Here is an 11,710-nt window from a genome sequence, read left to right on the forward strand (position 1 = left end):
TTCTTCCCGAAGGGAAAGAGGAAATAATTAAAGACCACATGAATTATCTTTTTCATCAAACACAAAATCAATTTCATTTAAAGTGAAATCTAAAGAAATAATTACGCAATTTCAAAACGTTATAATGAAGTAGCACAACACACTGGGTTTTATCTTGCATGTTTGATTTATTTATTTGCTGTCATGAGTTAACTTGAAAAGAAATTTGCGTCAGGCTTATGTTCAAGTAAGAGCTAGAGAATCTGATTTTATGGCCAGTTGCAGCACTCGCAGCTTGGATCAAAGACAAGGCCAGTTTGGCAATGCTGCTCATAGGTTCTTCCATTCAGACAGTGCCAGAAAGCATTTTTGTTGTTGGCCACAGGGTACAGACCACTGGCTTTGCCTGCACAGAAACCGCTGCCAGAACTGCCGCTACCACTGCCAGAACTGCCGCTACCACTGCCGCTACCACTGCCGCTACTGGGAGCAGCTGTGATTGGAGGATTGGGCTGAGCAGGAGGAGTGCAGCCTGAAACAGAAAAGAACACCACAAAGTTACATGCAGGATCAGCATTCCAGTCATTCATTCATTGTGCCTAATTTATAGTCAGAAACATATGAAATCATAGAACTTGTTGGAACAAAAAGGCCTTTACTAAATGTCTACCCACGCCCGCGAGCCAGAAATAGAGATAAGGTGAATGTCTATGGGTTAGCCACCCTGACTTATGTTCCAGGCTATAGTTTCCAAAACTTGCTTCACAAAAGCAAAATTGATTGTAGTTGCTCTAATCCTTGCTGCTCCATTTGCTTGGAATTGCATGACATCATTAAATCTTTCCTCAAAACCCACTTTTTCCTGTGAAACCTTTGGTTTAGACTCCTAATTCTCATGCTCTGATCCAGCCTTTCCCAACCTGATCTCCTCCAGATGTGATGGACTACAATTCCCAGCATGGCCCAGCCAAGTATCTAGAGGGCTCCAGGTTGGGGAAAGCTAAGTACTAAGCTAACTGCACATTTCCCCTCCACTTTAGCCTTCTCTTCCCTTCCTCTGTATCCCCCTGTGCCAAATTTTAGGTTGTTAACTCATTGGGACAGGAACCCATCCTCTTGCACTCTGTAAAGCACCATGTGCTATAAAATAAATAAATTTTACAAACTGGTTTACTGTTCTTATCACATTGATCGCTCCATTTATCAGGTGAGCAAAGTTAGGTTGTGAGAGAGTTGCTTGCCCAAGGCCAATTAGTAACTTTCATGGCCAAACAGGGATTTGAACCAGGATCTCTGCGCTATTGAGTATCTCAGCAATGTATTTAGAAATTGGAACTGCAGTGAGAAGTATGTACCCCATAATATTTGTGTGGCTGCTTGCATGCTTGAGCCATTTGTGTGTATTTTCTAAAAGTATTTTCCAGGGCTACGATGTGAATGATCCAACAAGTCTGTGTTGTATTGTCACTTTGAATATGCTAACCGACAACTGGAAAATGATAGTTCATTTAAGAAAGCTCTTTGTTGCTGTTACTCACTGGTGCTTTCCAGTCCGAGGGCGTTCTTCAGGGTGGTGATCAAGGGGTATTTGCCTTGATTGCAGAAAGTTCCAGTGAAGTCATCCAAGTCAATGGCCCAAACCATGGCACCTCCAAAGTTGTTCTGCTTCAGCCATTCAGCCTTTGAAGGAGGAAACAAAAACTCAGTCCCAAATCTACTGAAAGAGAGACATTGGTGCATGAGACTGAACATATACACTTGTGAGATTGGATCTCACCATACCTTGATCTTAAAGCTCTTGATGTTGTCATAGCCAAGCCATTCATTGCCTTTGTAAGCATAGGGGACATCCTGAGGAGCATCCCACTCTTGAGTGGCACCGTTCTTCAGGAAAGTGCAGATCTGGAAGGAGAAAAGCACACAGTATCACCAGCTGATATGCACCAGATGGCTGGGAGGGGCAACACATTTTAAAAAATGCTCTTCAGTAATAAAGATGGCAGGAAATCGCAATCTTCACAGTTTATATCTGAGCTCAAGCATTTTTACTACCTTTGGAATATGATTCTTAAGATGCTGATGCCTGTTGGAAGATTTCAGTGGCTTTTGTGATCTCTTGCTTGAACCTGTAATCTACTGTCCATAAATGAGTGCACGCACACACACACTGAGGCCTTAGCTAGACTTACCTCATAGTCCGCAACAGAGAAGGGAAGATCTCGCGTTGTGATTAACGTGAGATCCTTCCTCTGTTTACACATGAGGTGTGATGACCTCAGGAAGAGAGGGGTCATGCCCACCATTTTTTTATTTTTAAAGAAGACGGAGTGCATGAATGCTCGTGCGCTAAAGGTAGGTTTTTGTTTTTTTTTAAAAAAATTAATTTAATTTCCCTGCTCTCCCCACCCTACCCCTGATGGGCGGAGCTGGGTCAAACTGCCGCAATGGGCCACTCGTTCCACGGTCTCGGGGTCAGCCCAGGACCGCGGAAAAAGTGGGCCCAAATGGGAGGCGAGATCCCGGGGCAAGGAAGGATCATCCCTTCCTGATCCCGGGATCCCCTGTGTGCCATGTGGATGCACAGGGACAATCCCGGGGTTTGCCTAGGGATTTCGCCCGGTGTAGCTAAGGCCTGAGACAGGTTTTAACTTCTAGGAAGGAATTTAAAGTCCTTGCTATGAATACAGAATTCAGATTTCATATGCTGCCTCTGAACAGAAAAAGTGTGATTTATATTGTGCATGGTTCTTTTTCATTGCCTTGCACCCAATACCGCACAAGGCACAGTATAAATTAAAAATAAAATGGAACTATTACTGCCAATAGCTTATATCTACAGTATATTTGTGGAAACATAATTCCAGAACAGTAGCCATCATGGTCTTGGGACAACTTAGCAATTAACTGGTTTATGCTCGCATGAAATCTCAGCAATAGCTAATGAATACATTATTATTTTTATTTGCAAATCAATGTTAAAAATTCCATTGCAACATGGGCCAACAAGTAAACCATAATAAATCCAGGCTAATCCTTATCTACTCCTGCTAGAGTGGCCACTTACAAATCTCCCCAAAAGAAGAAATGCATCATCCCCACCCCCAAAAACAAAAGTTACAGATTTGCATAACATGTACCTATGATAATTCATATGTATGTGCACATTTAGAAATAATTACTATAAGTTAAATGGAAATACAGTACTTATCACCATAGTTGGGAAAATAGTGACCAGATGACCTGTGTACCTGCTTATTCTGCTGCCCAGATGGTAACTGTGGACTGGCAAATTCAAAGTTCCTGCTCTCCCTTCTTATAGTTCTTTATCTTTATCTTTAAATTGGAATTGGATTGGACAGCCCTTCAAATAGAGGACTGCCCTCTGTAAAGTGAAACATCTAACTCCTACTAACCCATTTCCTATGTGGAAGGATCCCGCCTCCCGCGCTATTAGTATTGAATGCCTTCCATCTGTGATGTTTATGAAGTCTTGAGGCAAAGGTCCCACTGATTCTAGAGGAATAAGATCAGGCCCTTGCTGCATGATGATGACAAAATCTTCCTCTAATTTCACACACAAACTGTGTCATGTACCTCATAGTAAGCCCAGAACCCAGATTGTCTTGTGTAAGGTCCTGCAGGCCCAGGCCCAGATGTGGGGGCACCAACGGCAGTATTGGATGGGTTGCTGAGGACGAAGGTATGTCCATAAGTTGGGAATCCAACAATCAGCTTCTCAGCTGGGGCACCATTGCTCTTCCAATAGTTCATGGCAAAGTCCTAAAATGAAAACAGACAGGAGAGTTTTTCCAATGGCTTAAAGGTAAAAACGTATTTGAACCAGGTTTACTTCTAGGATGATTCTTCAGTATTTGCCACCCCCACCCCCCAGTCAGTAATTTTTAAGTCTGCTTAATTTGTTCTCATAAGGGGATTAGATAGATTCATGGAGGATAACATTATATATGGCTACTAATCATGATGGATCAGAGGTAGTATGTTTCTGAATACCAGTTATTGGGGAACAACAGTGGGAAAGGGCTATTCCCCCTCATGTCCTACTTTTGGGCTTCCCATTGTCATCTGATTGGCCACTGTATGAAAACGGAGTGCTGGATTAGATAGGCCTTTAGTCTGGTCTCTGGCTTTTTGATGCTTTGATGAGGCGCATTCATTTGGCTATATGTGACCGAGAGTATCCAAATATACTTACCACGTTGAAGTCGACATAGCTACCAATGTCAGCAGGACCTTTATACAGAGGGCTGTTCTCTCCAGTGTATCCCTCCCAGGAGCCATGGAAGTCGTAGGTCATCACATGGAAATAGTCCAAATACCTGTGCAGGACCAGGGCACAATGGCATTAAGGGTTTGCTTCATATGTAACTAATTTGCTAGATGATTGCCAAGGTGGCAATTTGAACATAAATAATATTTTTTTGAACCGCCCAGAGAATTTTTGTGAATTGCCCAGAGAGCTTCGTCTATTGGGAGGTATAGAAATACAATAAATAAATAATAAATAAATACTGCTTATCTCTGTAGCAACTTTCCTTTAATCCTACGCAGAAAGGGAATATTTTTCTCGATTAACTGATTACTCATTGTGTGCATGCTGAGCATGCTTTCTCCAAATGTTTTGGCAAACAATTACCCTGGGAATGAAACAGTACATTGAACCTGGTTTTGAATTCACAGCATTTGTACTCTGTAAAGGAAGTTTGTAACCTTTAATATAGGAGGTTCCATTAGTGGTAAGTAGATTGGAATCCTGCACACAGGATTGCCCAATAGGGAATTTGTATTCACTTTAAAGAAAGGACAATAGATTGCACAGGTTAGGCAATTTGTTGCTCTAGGCCAGCCTGTCCCAACCTGGACGACCCCGCCCCCCCAGTGTTTTGACTACAATTCCCAGGATTCCTGATCCTTGGCTATGCCGGCTGAGACTGATGGAAATTGAAATATGCAACATCTAGCTGGCCTGGGCATTGTTAAAATAGCTTCTTTTGCCCCATTCATGCAGCTGTGCCAGTCAGTTGCCCTCTATTGGCATAATGTCCCTTATCACAGATCATGTAGCACTGCCTGTTTAATGCTCCTGGCCACAAGTGCCAGTCTTTCTGCTTCTATGGGGTAGGGTTTCCCTTTGTCTCACAGTGAACTGGATAGCTCGCTCTCCCTGAAATGCCCCAAACATGATGAGGAGGCTTTGTAAAAGGAAGGACAAGTAAAATAGCCAATTCTATAGCTCTTTCTCATCTCCATCCTGCTGATGTGTCAGTCACGGCTGCTACAGGGCTGTGCCTCCACCTCTCACCAGGTGTGACAACTTCAGGGGTTGTGGCCAGATTTACTAGCCTGAAAGTACTGCTGCTGCCATATGGTACAGGCACAATAGACTACTCAGCATCCAGTGTTCACTCAAATAGTATCCGAGGCACCATGGAGAGCTATCTCTCTCTGATTTAGGGAGCCATGGGGAAGATCACTAGGCTTCTGGGAAAGTATCAGAGGTGGGGTCTGAGATTGTGGCACCCGTTTCATCCTCTTTCTATTTGTTGCTGTGGCAAAAATTGCTGCTCCCTGCAAAGTAATGTTCTAATCAGCTACCTATAGGATGGCTGCTTACACAGTTCCAAGAAAGGAAATGCATCACAAAAAATAAAAGAGGACAAAGCAGGCATGAATTTGCATAACATCTGCATATGCAAATGTATATACATAGATGTAGATTTCAAAATAGTAACTATTATTTAAATAAAAATACAAAACATCTCACCATAGTCGGGAAGGCTGACTATGTGACCTGTATGCTATCCAGGGGCTAACAGTTGACAAGCAAATTCAAGGCCCTCTCTCCTTGTGGTTCTGTGTCTTTAAACCAGACTTGGACTAGACAGGCTCTCAAATAGAGAACACTTTCAAGTAGAGGGCTGCCCTCTGGCAGCTGTCCAAAACAGGCTGCTGTCGTCTGTAAAGTAGGACACCTGGCCACCCTAGACTTGCCTAGTGCCATCATCCGCAAGTCCATCTGAAATCACAGTACTCACTGGGCAAGCTGAGGAATTTCATAGCCTGACTCAATGTTGGAAAGTCCACCAGCCACAGCAGCAGTAACCATGAGCCTGGGTTTATTCGTTTTCTTGGCCTCTTGCTCAAAGGCTTCCCGCATTTCCTATGAAAAATAAATAGTGTTGTATAAATTACTTCTGTATCACCATATATTACCCTCCTGCTCTCACTTGATAGAGGGAAATCCCTGTTTATATATTGTTACTTGTGTGCAGCCTAGTTCTGAGCAGTGAGAAGTTGTAAGGCTTCCAGTGTTCACCTAGACCTAGTTTCCTTAGAAGGAGATCACATAAGGCATATTGCATTGCTGTGATATAGGGTTACACATAGCCTGAGCATAAGATGTGGGTTCACAGCATTAGCACCCCTACAGATTCCTGTTGCCCATCAGGTTTCTAGGGAAACCCATAGCATCATTGGATTGCTTGCAGAGAGCAAAGGCAACCTTCTGCCTCTTTTTCAGTTCCAGCACAGCCTGCTCAATAACTCATCTACTTTCATTGTTATTATCCCAAAGAACAAGCTATGGGTTACAAGTCTGGGCAGTTAACTCCCACTCAACCCACAATTCTGCGTTCAGACATCATGGACAAGAATCCAGGCTCCTTTGCTCAGTGGGAGGCGAGAGGTCAGCACACATTCTCAGTGCCAGTCATGGCAGAACCAAGACTGCATCTGAAGGGCTTAGATATTTCCAATGGGATTTTTTTTTTTACTTTACACCCAGCATTTGAAAGGACTCTCAGTTTAGGGGGAATGAAATAATGTTTTGTCATGGGAAACTGATGGTTGAGGAATACAAGCCCCAAGCCCTTTTGGCTGTATAGAACTAGCTATGTGGCTCCATGTAGAACTGGATCCCAACCAATATTTAAAGGTTTGCTCTTTGGGATGATTTTTGTTTGTTTAGTTTTTAACTGAATTGACTTGAGTCTAGCCTCTTGCGAAGCTTATTTTGCTTTCAGTGACTAACCTGAATTGAGTCCTTGCAGAACAATGTGAGATCCATAGATCTAAAGAAGATCCACATGTATTTTATCTGCTGCTTGCATTGTACTTGATAATGGTGCTGGCAGTAATTAATTTAATGCATGTGATCCACCGCTTAATGAGCATTCACTTGAACTTGCTTGATTGTAAACTGTGAAGGTGATGGCTTAACCAGCTTACCTTAACCAGAACAGTAAAGAGGGACTTATCCTGAGCAGTGCTGCCTCGGGAACCAGGGTACTCCCAGTCATAATCCAGCCCATCAAATTCATACTCGCGAAGGAATTTGATGACGGAGTTGATAAAAGTCTGGCGGGTTTCAGAAGTGGCAACCATTGCATTGAAACTAGGTAAGAGAAGAGAAGTGGAGAAATATGAGAAATAGCTGTAACTAGCATTCATGCACACCACTCTACTCTGCAGTAGCAGAATGTAATACCAACAATATGTAATACATCAGACTTCAGAAAAAACTACAAAGGGCCACCCATTCCAACCCTTTGTTGCATGATAGGAGCCTCCCCACTCCCACCCCAGCCAAAGACCATCCCTCACAATCTTTAAAATGGTGTGCCACAATTAGACACTCAGGATCCCATAGCAAGTATCAAAGAACAAATAATTCTAGAAGACTCAATTAAGTGAGCCAAATCCACATGCCCAGGAGAGCATGAAAACCATCACGTATCACTAGTGAGTTGTTTGAGGAACTTCCTTTCAAATCCCAAATTATGGTGATGATGAACATTCACGCCCTGAATTTTGGAGTCAAATTCCTCCACTGAGTCTTCCTAAGAAATTGTTATTGGGTCTTACGGCGCTGTTCCAAAATTCCAGCCTCCAATAGCCAGGAGAGTCTTCAGTTCTGCATTCCTGTAAATAAAGAAACAAGAGATTGAGCTTGTTCAATTTCATATTGTTTGATTCAGCATCTTCAACATGATTATTTTCCTGAGGCAGAAGGGAAGCAATTGCACTTTAAATATTGATAATGCCATATCTCACGCAGTAACTTCTATATGGATAACTTCAATAAGGTATTCAAAGGGACTAATTCCCCCCCCCCCCCATTTTGTTCCACTTTCCAAGAGCAGGAAAAGTTAGGACATTTTCATTTGAAGGAGACAGTAGTGGAAATTCACAATGACTCCCCCACCCATTTCTTTTCTAAAAAAAAGTGTACTTTGGCTACGGGTTTAGCAGCAACCACAAACAATCTTGATCTCAGAATATTATACATCCAGCTTGTTTTCTTAGCAGATCCAGTCCCCCCAAAAGGGCTAATTTATCATGCATAGGATATACATGATTTGCATTAAAATATATTGGAATGGTTGGCCATCAGAACAAGTTGGAGGGCTCCTAGTCTGACAGAATGGATCGTTGTAATGAACCCAGTTGCTGTAACGCACTGGAGAGTAACATCTAACCAAACCCCCAAGTAGAAAGCCCAGAGCAACACATCTGAGTATTGGTATACTATTCACCATAGATGAAGATGATATTCTTTGAAGGATTTAGTCCATAATCATTGTGATCCAAGTCATGAAGGTGCTTTTGCTACAATAAAGTTGCATTGCCACACAACAATGATATAGCTACTTTGGAAATGGAACACTAATGCATTTTGCATGTGATCACATCCCTGGTGATACCCGGTGCATTCTAGATATATTTGTTTTTGATCATAGCAGCTTCACATCAAAGGGCCCATGGTTGCCTGCCATACTATAGAATCTTAGGCCTTTGATACCAATTGTGCACAGGTTTTCAAAGGGGCACTCTTGTGAGTTGATCCACAGACTGCATTAAACCAAGAACTGTTTGGCATGGGGCTACTTACTGGTTCTTCAGTCCATTGAAAGATTTGTAAAGGGTCAGATCATTCCATTCAATGGTGGCGATCTCATTGTTCTTCATGCCAGCAAATGCATAGATCAGTTGGGTACACAGGCATGGGTCGATGTTATCAGGCTTGAAACGTCCAAGACCTGGTCTGTACTGGGCCCAGTTGGTAAAGTAGCATGTCAGCTGGTAGGCAGTGCCTGTGATCCAAAGAAAAGTGGAGAAGGTAGTATGATACTACTTTCCATAATGAACCATAGTGAGCCATGAAAATACAGAACATTTTCAGATATAAAATATATGGATTAGCTTGGCTACACCATGCCCAGTTCATGAGTCTGAGTGATGGGTTCTGTGGATCCAGGAAGAGGAGTGGTGAGATAACTTCGGTTTGTGCTCAGCTCCCAAATGATACTACATTTTCAGTACCTCCATAAAGCTGACAAAAGCATATTGGTGATAGAATGGCCATGTGTCCTACTTTACTGAAAACTATCCAAGTCTGTTTTAAAGATAAATAACCGTAAGAAGCCATGAGAGCAGAGGCCTTGATGTGGTGGTTAGCACCTGGACACCAGACTAAGCAGGCACACAGATGACCTGGTCACACTATGGCGAGAGGAATTGTATTTTTAGTTAAATTCTGGTAATTCTAAATTTGTATCTCTACCTGTAATTGGCTTCTGCCAATTTATGCAAATATGTGTCTTATTTTGACCTCGTTTTTAATGGTAATAATGAAGTTGTGTAAGTGGCCATCCTAACTGAACATTGGTGCACCAAATGTGAATTGAGCACTCAGTCACTTTTGCATTGTCTGTGGAATCACTGAGTTCATGTGAATTAGCTCTCAGATTGGAGATTTAGTAGCTGGATGATTGAATTCTGTAAGACTACAGAGTAGATAACATTGGGCCCAAGCACTGTTAGTGAATCAGCAAACTTCCTAAGTTGTTCTTCAGGTGAAATGGGAAAGCTAGACAATGGAATTAGCTGACAATACAAATATTTGTCACCATTCTGGATCATATGTAGTCTCAGAAGAATCTTGACAGAACATGAATTTTAAAGTATTTTTATGTGCTTAAAGCAGAGGTTAGCACCAATAAAGAATGTTAATAGGGAAAAGAGGTATAGGGGGTAAGGGCCCTTACTAATACTAAATTTGCATTGATAGCTGTAGACCTATTTTACAAATCCTCACCTCACTTAATTTCATTCCATCCTTTGAGACTAAGCAGATCCATACTTTGTAATTAGATTTATTTACTTATTGTGGAGATATCTGTCCTACTTCCCAGTTAAAAAAAAAAAGCAAGTCCCTGAAGTGGCATTAAAGTGGCACGGGAGATGTCCAAGCCCACGCATCAGTCTATTGCTTTGCTATTGCTCTATAAACTCATTACTTACCCAGCTGAGCATTCAGCATAAGAACCAGACCTATAAAAACAAAGAATAGGGAAAAAAAAGTCTTAGAAAAAATTTAAATGAGCACACTTATTTTATTGGCTTAAGAGACAAAGGCATTTAAGTAAATGTTGAACCCCAAAATCACTGCATAATAATATCTTCCTGAGATTTTACATAAGAAAAAATGCCCATATATTGTGAATATATAGTAAAAACTTGGTTGGAAGTTAAAGTTAGAATTTATTTGGTCTGATCGAAGTGTTAAATATTTAGCCAGACAGCAAAAGGAGCAACTTTCAACACCATTTGCAGCAGGAGACAAATGCAAATAAGTGTTTATATCACAGTTTTAAATTGGTACAACATAGGAAAAGCTTTCTTTATTCAGAATCCAAGTACAACATTTGAAGGCTCTTCTTACTTTGAAAGGTCTACTTTATGTCCATCTCAATTTGTACATAAGGCTATCAATTTGGAGGAACTACGATTGCTGATGCCTGATATTTTAGAAGACTGACTGTTACCTTAAAACATAATATCCAATATACTGTGTAACAAATGCCCCTTCTTTTGAACATCAATTGAGAGATCTATAGCATGTAATGGATGTCCCTATTTCACATACCAAAACTGTACCTTGTTCCCTGCATTTGGAATTATGATCTCACAATGTTAAAAGGGAACAAAGTCCTTACTTACTACGATAACCCACCTAGACTCTTTAAATGTTGACATTCTTGCTGTCAAGTGGCATCCTGAAAATCAGCCTTCCCCAACCTGATGTCCTCCTGATGTGTTGGACTACAACACCCAAAATGCCCAATCAGCATAGTAACCTGTTTGTTACAGACAACCTGTCTTGGGATTCTATGGCACTGTACTGTACTTAGCCAAAGTACACTCCTGTGTATGTTTATACAGAAGTAAGTCTCCCTCTGTCCAGCAAGTCTTACTTTGAGGTAAGTGCATATAGGATTGCAGCCTCAGTCACATTTCAGAATAGCCAGTTCAATGAAATGCTTAAGAATGAAGCTTCATAGTTCATAATCTAGTAACATTATACTATATAACATTAAGTCATACATTATGTGTAAATAATATTAAACCATACAGTCTTACCAGTAAGGAGAATCAGCCTCGCCATGGTTGAATCTGTGTACTACTTTCCACCGTCTCCCACTGCCTTTTATAGGTATAGCATCGTCCTTTTATCACATGGTTTGTTATCATGAAAGATAACCATATAAGCCATTAAAAAAATCTAATTGGTAGTTAATGGATTAATAAATAGATATTTCCACTTCGCTTTTGTAATATGCCATTTTCTCTCTATCTCATTCTATAGTAGTCCTCCGCCATGGAAATGTCATAGCTAAGGTGATAGCCTTCTAAAGATAAGGACCAATTTGGG

General features: G+C 41.3%; 1 protein-coding gene across 1 annotated transcript; it reads right to left on the minus strand.

Moving 5' to 3' along the window:
* Positions 1–235: 235 nt before the first annotated feature.
* Positions 236–11,443, minus strand: CHIA (chitinase acidic). Its single transcript, XM_063141847.1, has 11 exons — positions 11,419–11,443; positions 10,300–10,329; positions 8,888–9,089; positions 7,861–7,917; positions 7,225–7,390; positions 6,033–6,157; positions 4,193–4,316; positions 3,574–3,759; positions 1,762–1,881; positions 1,518–1,659; positions 236–511 (listed from the first exon to the last, which is right to left on the minus strand). The coding sequence occupies exons 1-11, from the start codon at positions 11,441–11,443 to the stop codon at positions 249–251; spliced, it is 1,440 nt and encodes a 479-aa protein (XP_062997917.1). The 3' UTR covers positions 236–248.
* Between the last annotated feature and the right edge of the window lie 267 nt (positions 11,444–11,710).

The sequence above is a fragment of the Elgaria multicarinata genome, chromosome 1, assembly GCF_023053635.1.
Source record: "Elgaria multicarinata webbii isolate HBS135686 ecotype San Diego chromosome 1, rElgMul1.1.pri, whole genome shotgun sequence".
NCBI lineage: Eukaryota > Metazoa > Chordata > Lepidosauria > Squamata > Anguidae > Elgaria > Elgaria multicarinata.

Coding starts and splice junctions, on each gene's coding strand:
- CHIA (XM_063141847.1), bottom strand. CDS start 11,443: ATGGCGAGGCTGATTCTCCTTACTG. Junction 7,918..8,887: donor TTCAATGGACTGAAGAACCA/GTAAGTAGCCCC, acceptor CTTTATTTACAG/GAATGCAGAACTGAAGACTC. Junction 3,760..4,192: donor GCTATGTCGACTTCAACGTG/GTAAGTATATTT, acceptor TTTTCATTTTAG/GACTTTGCCATGAACTATTG.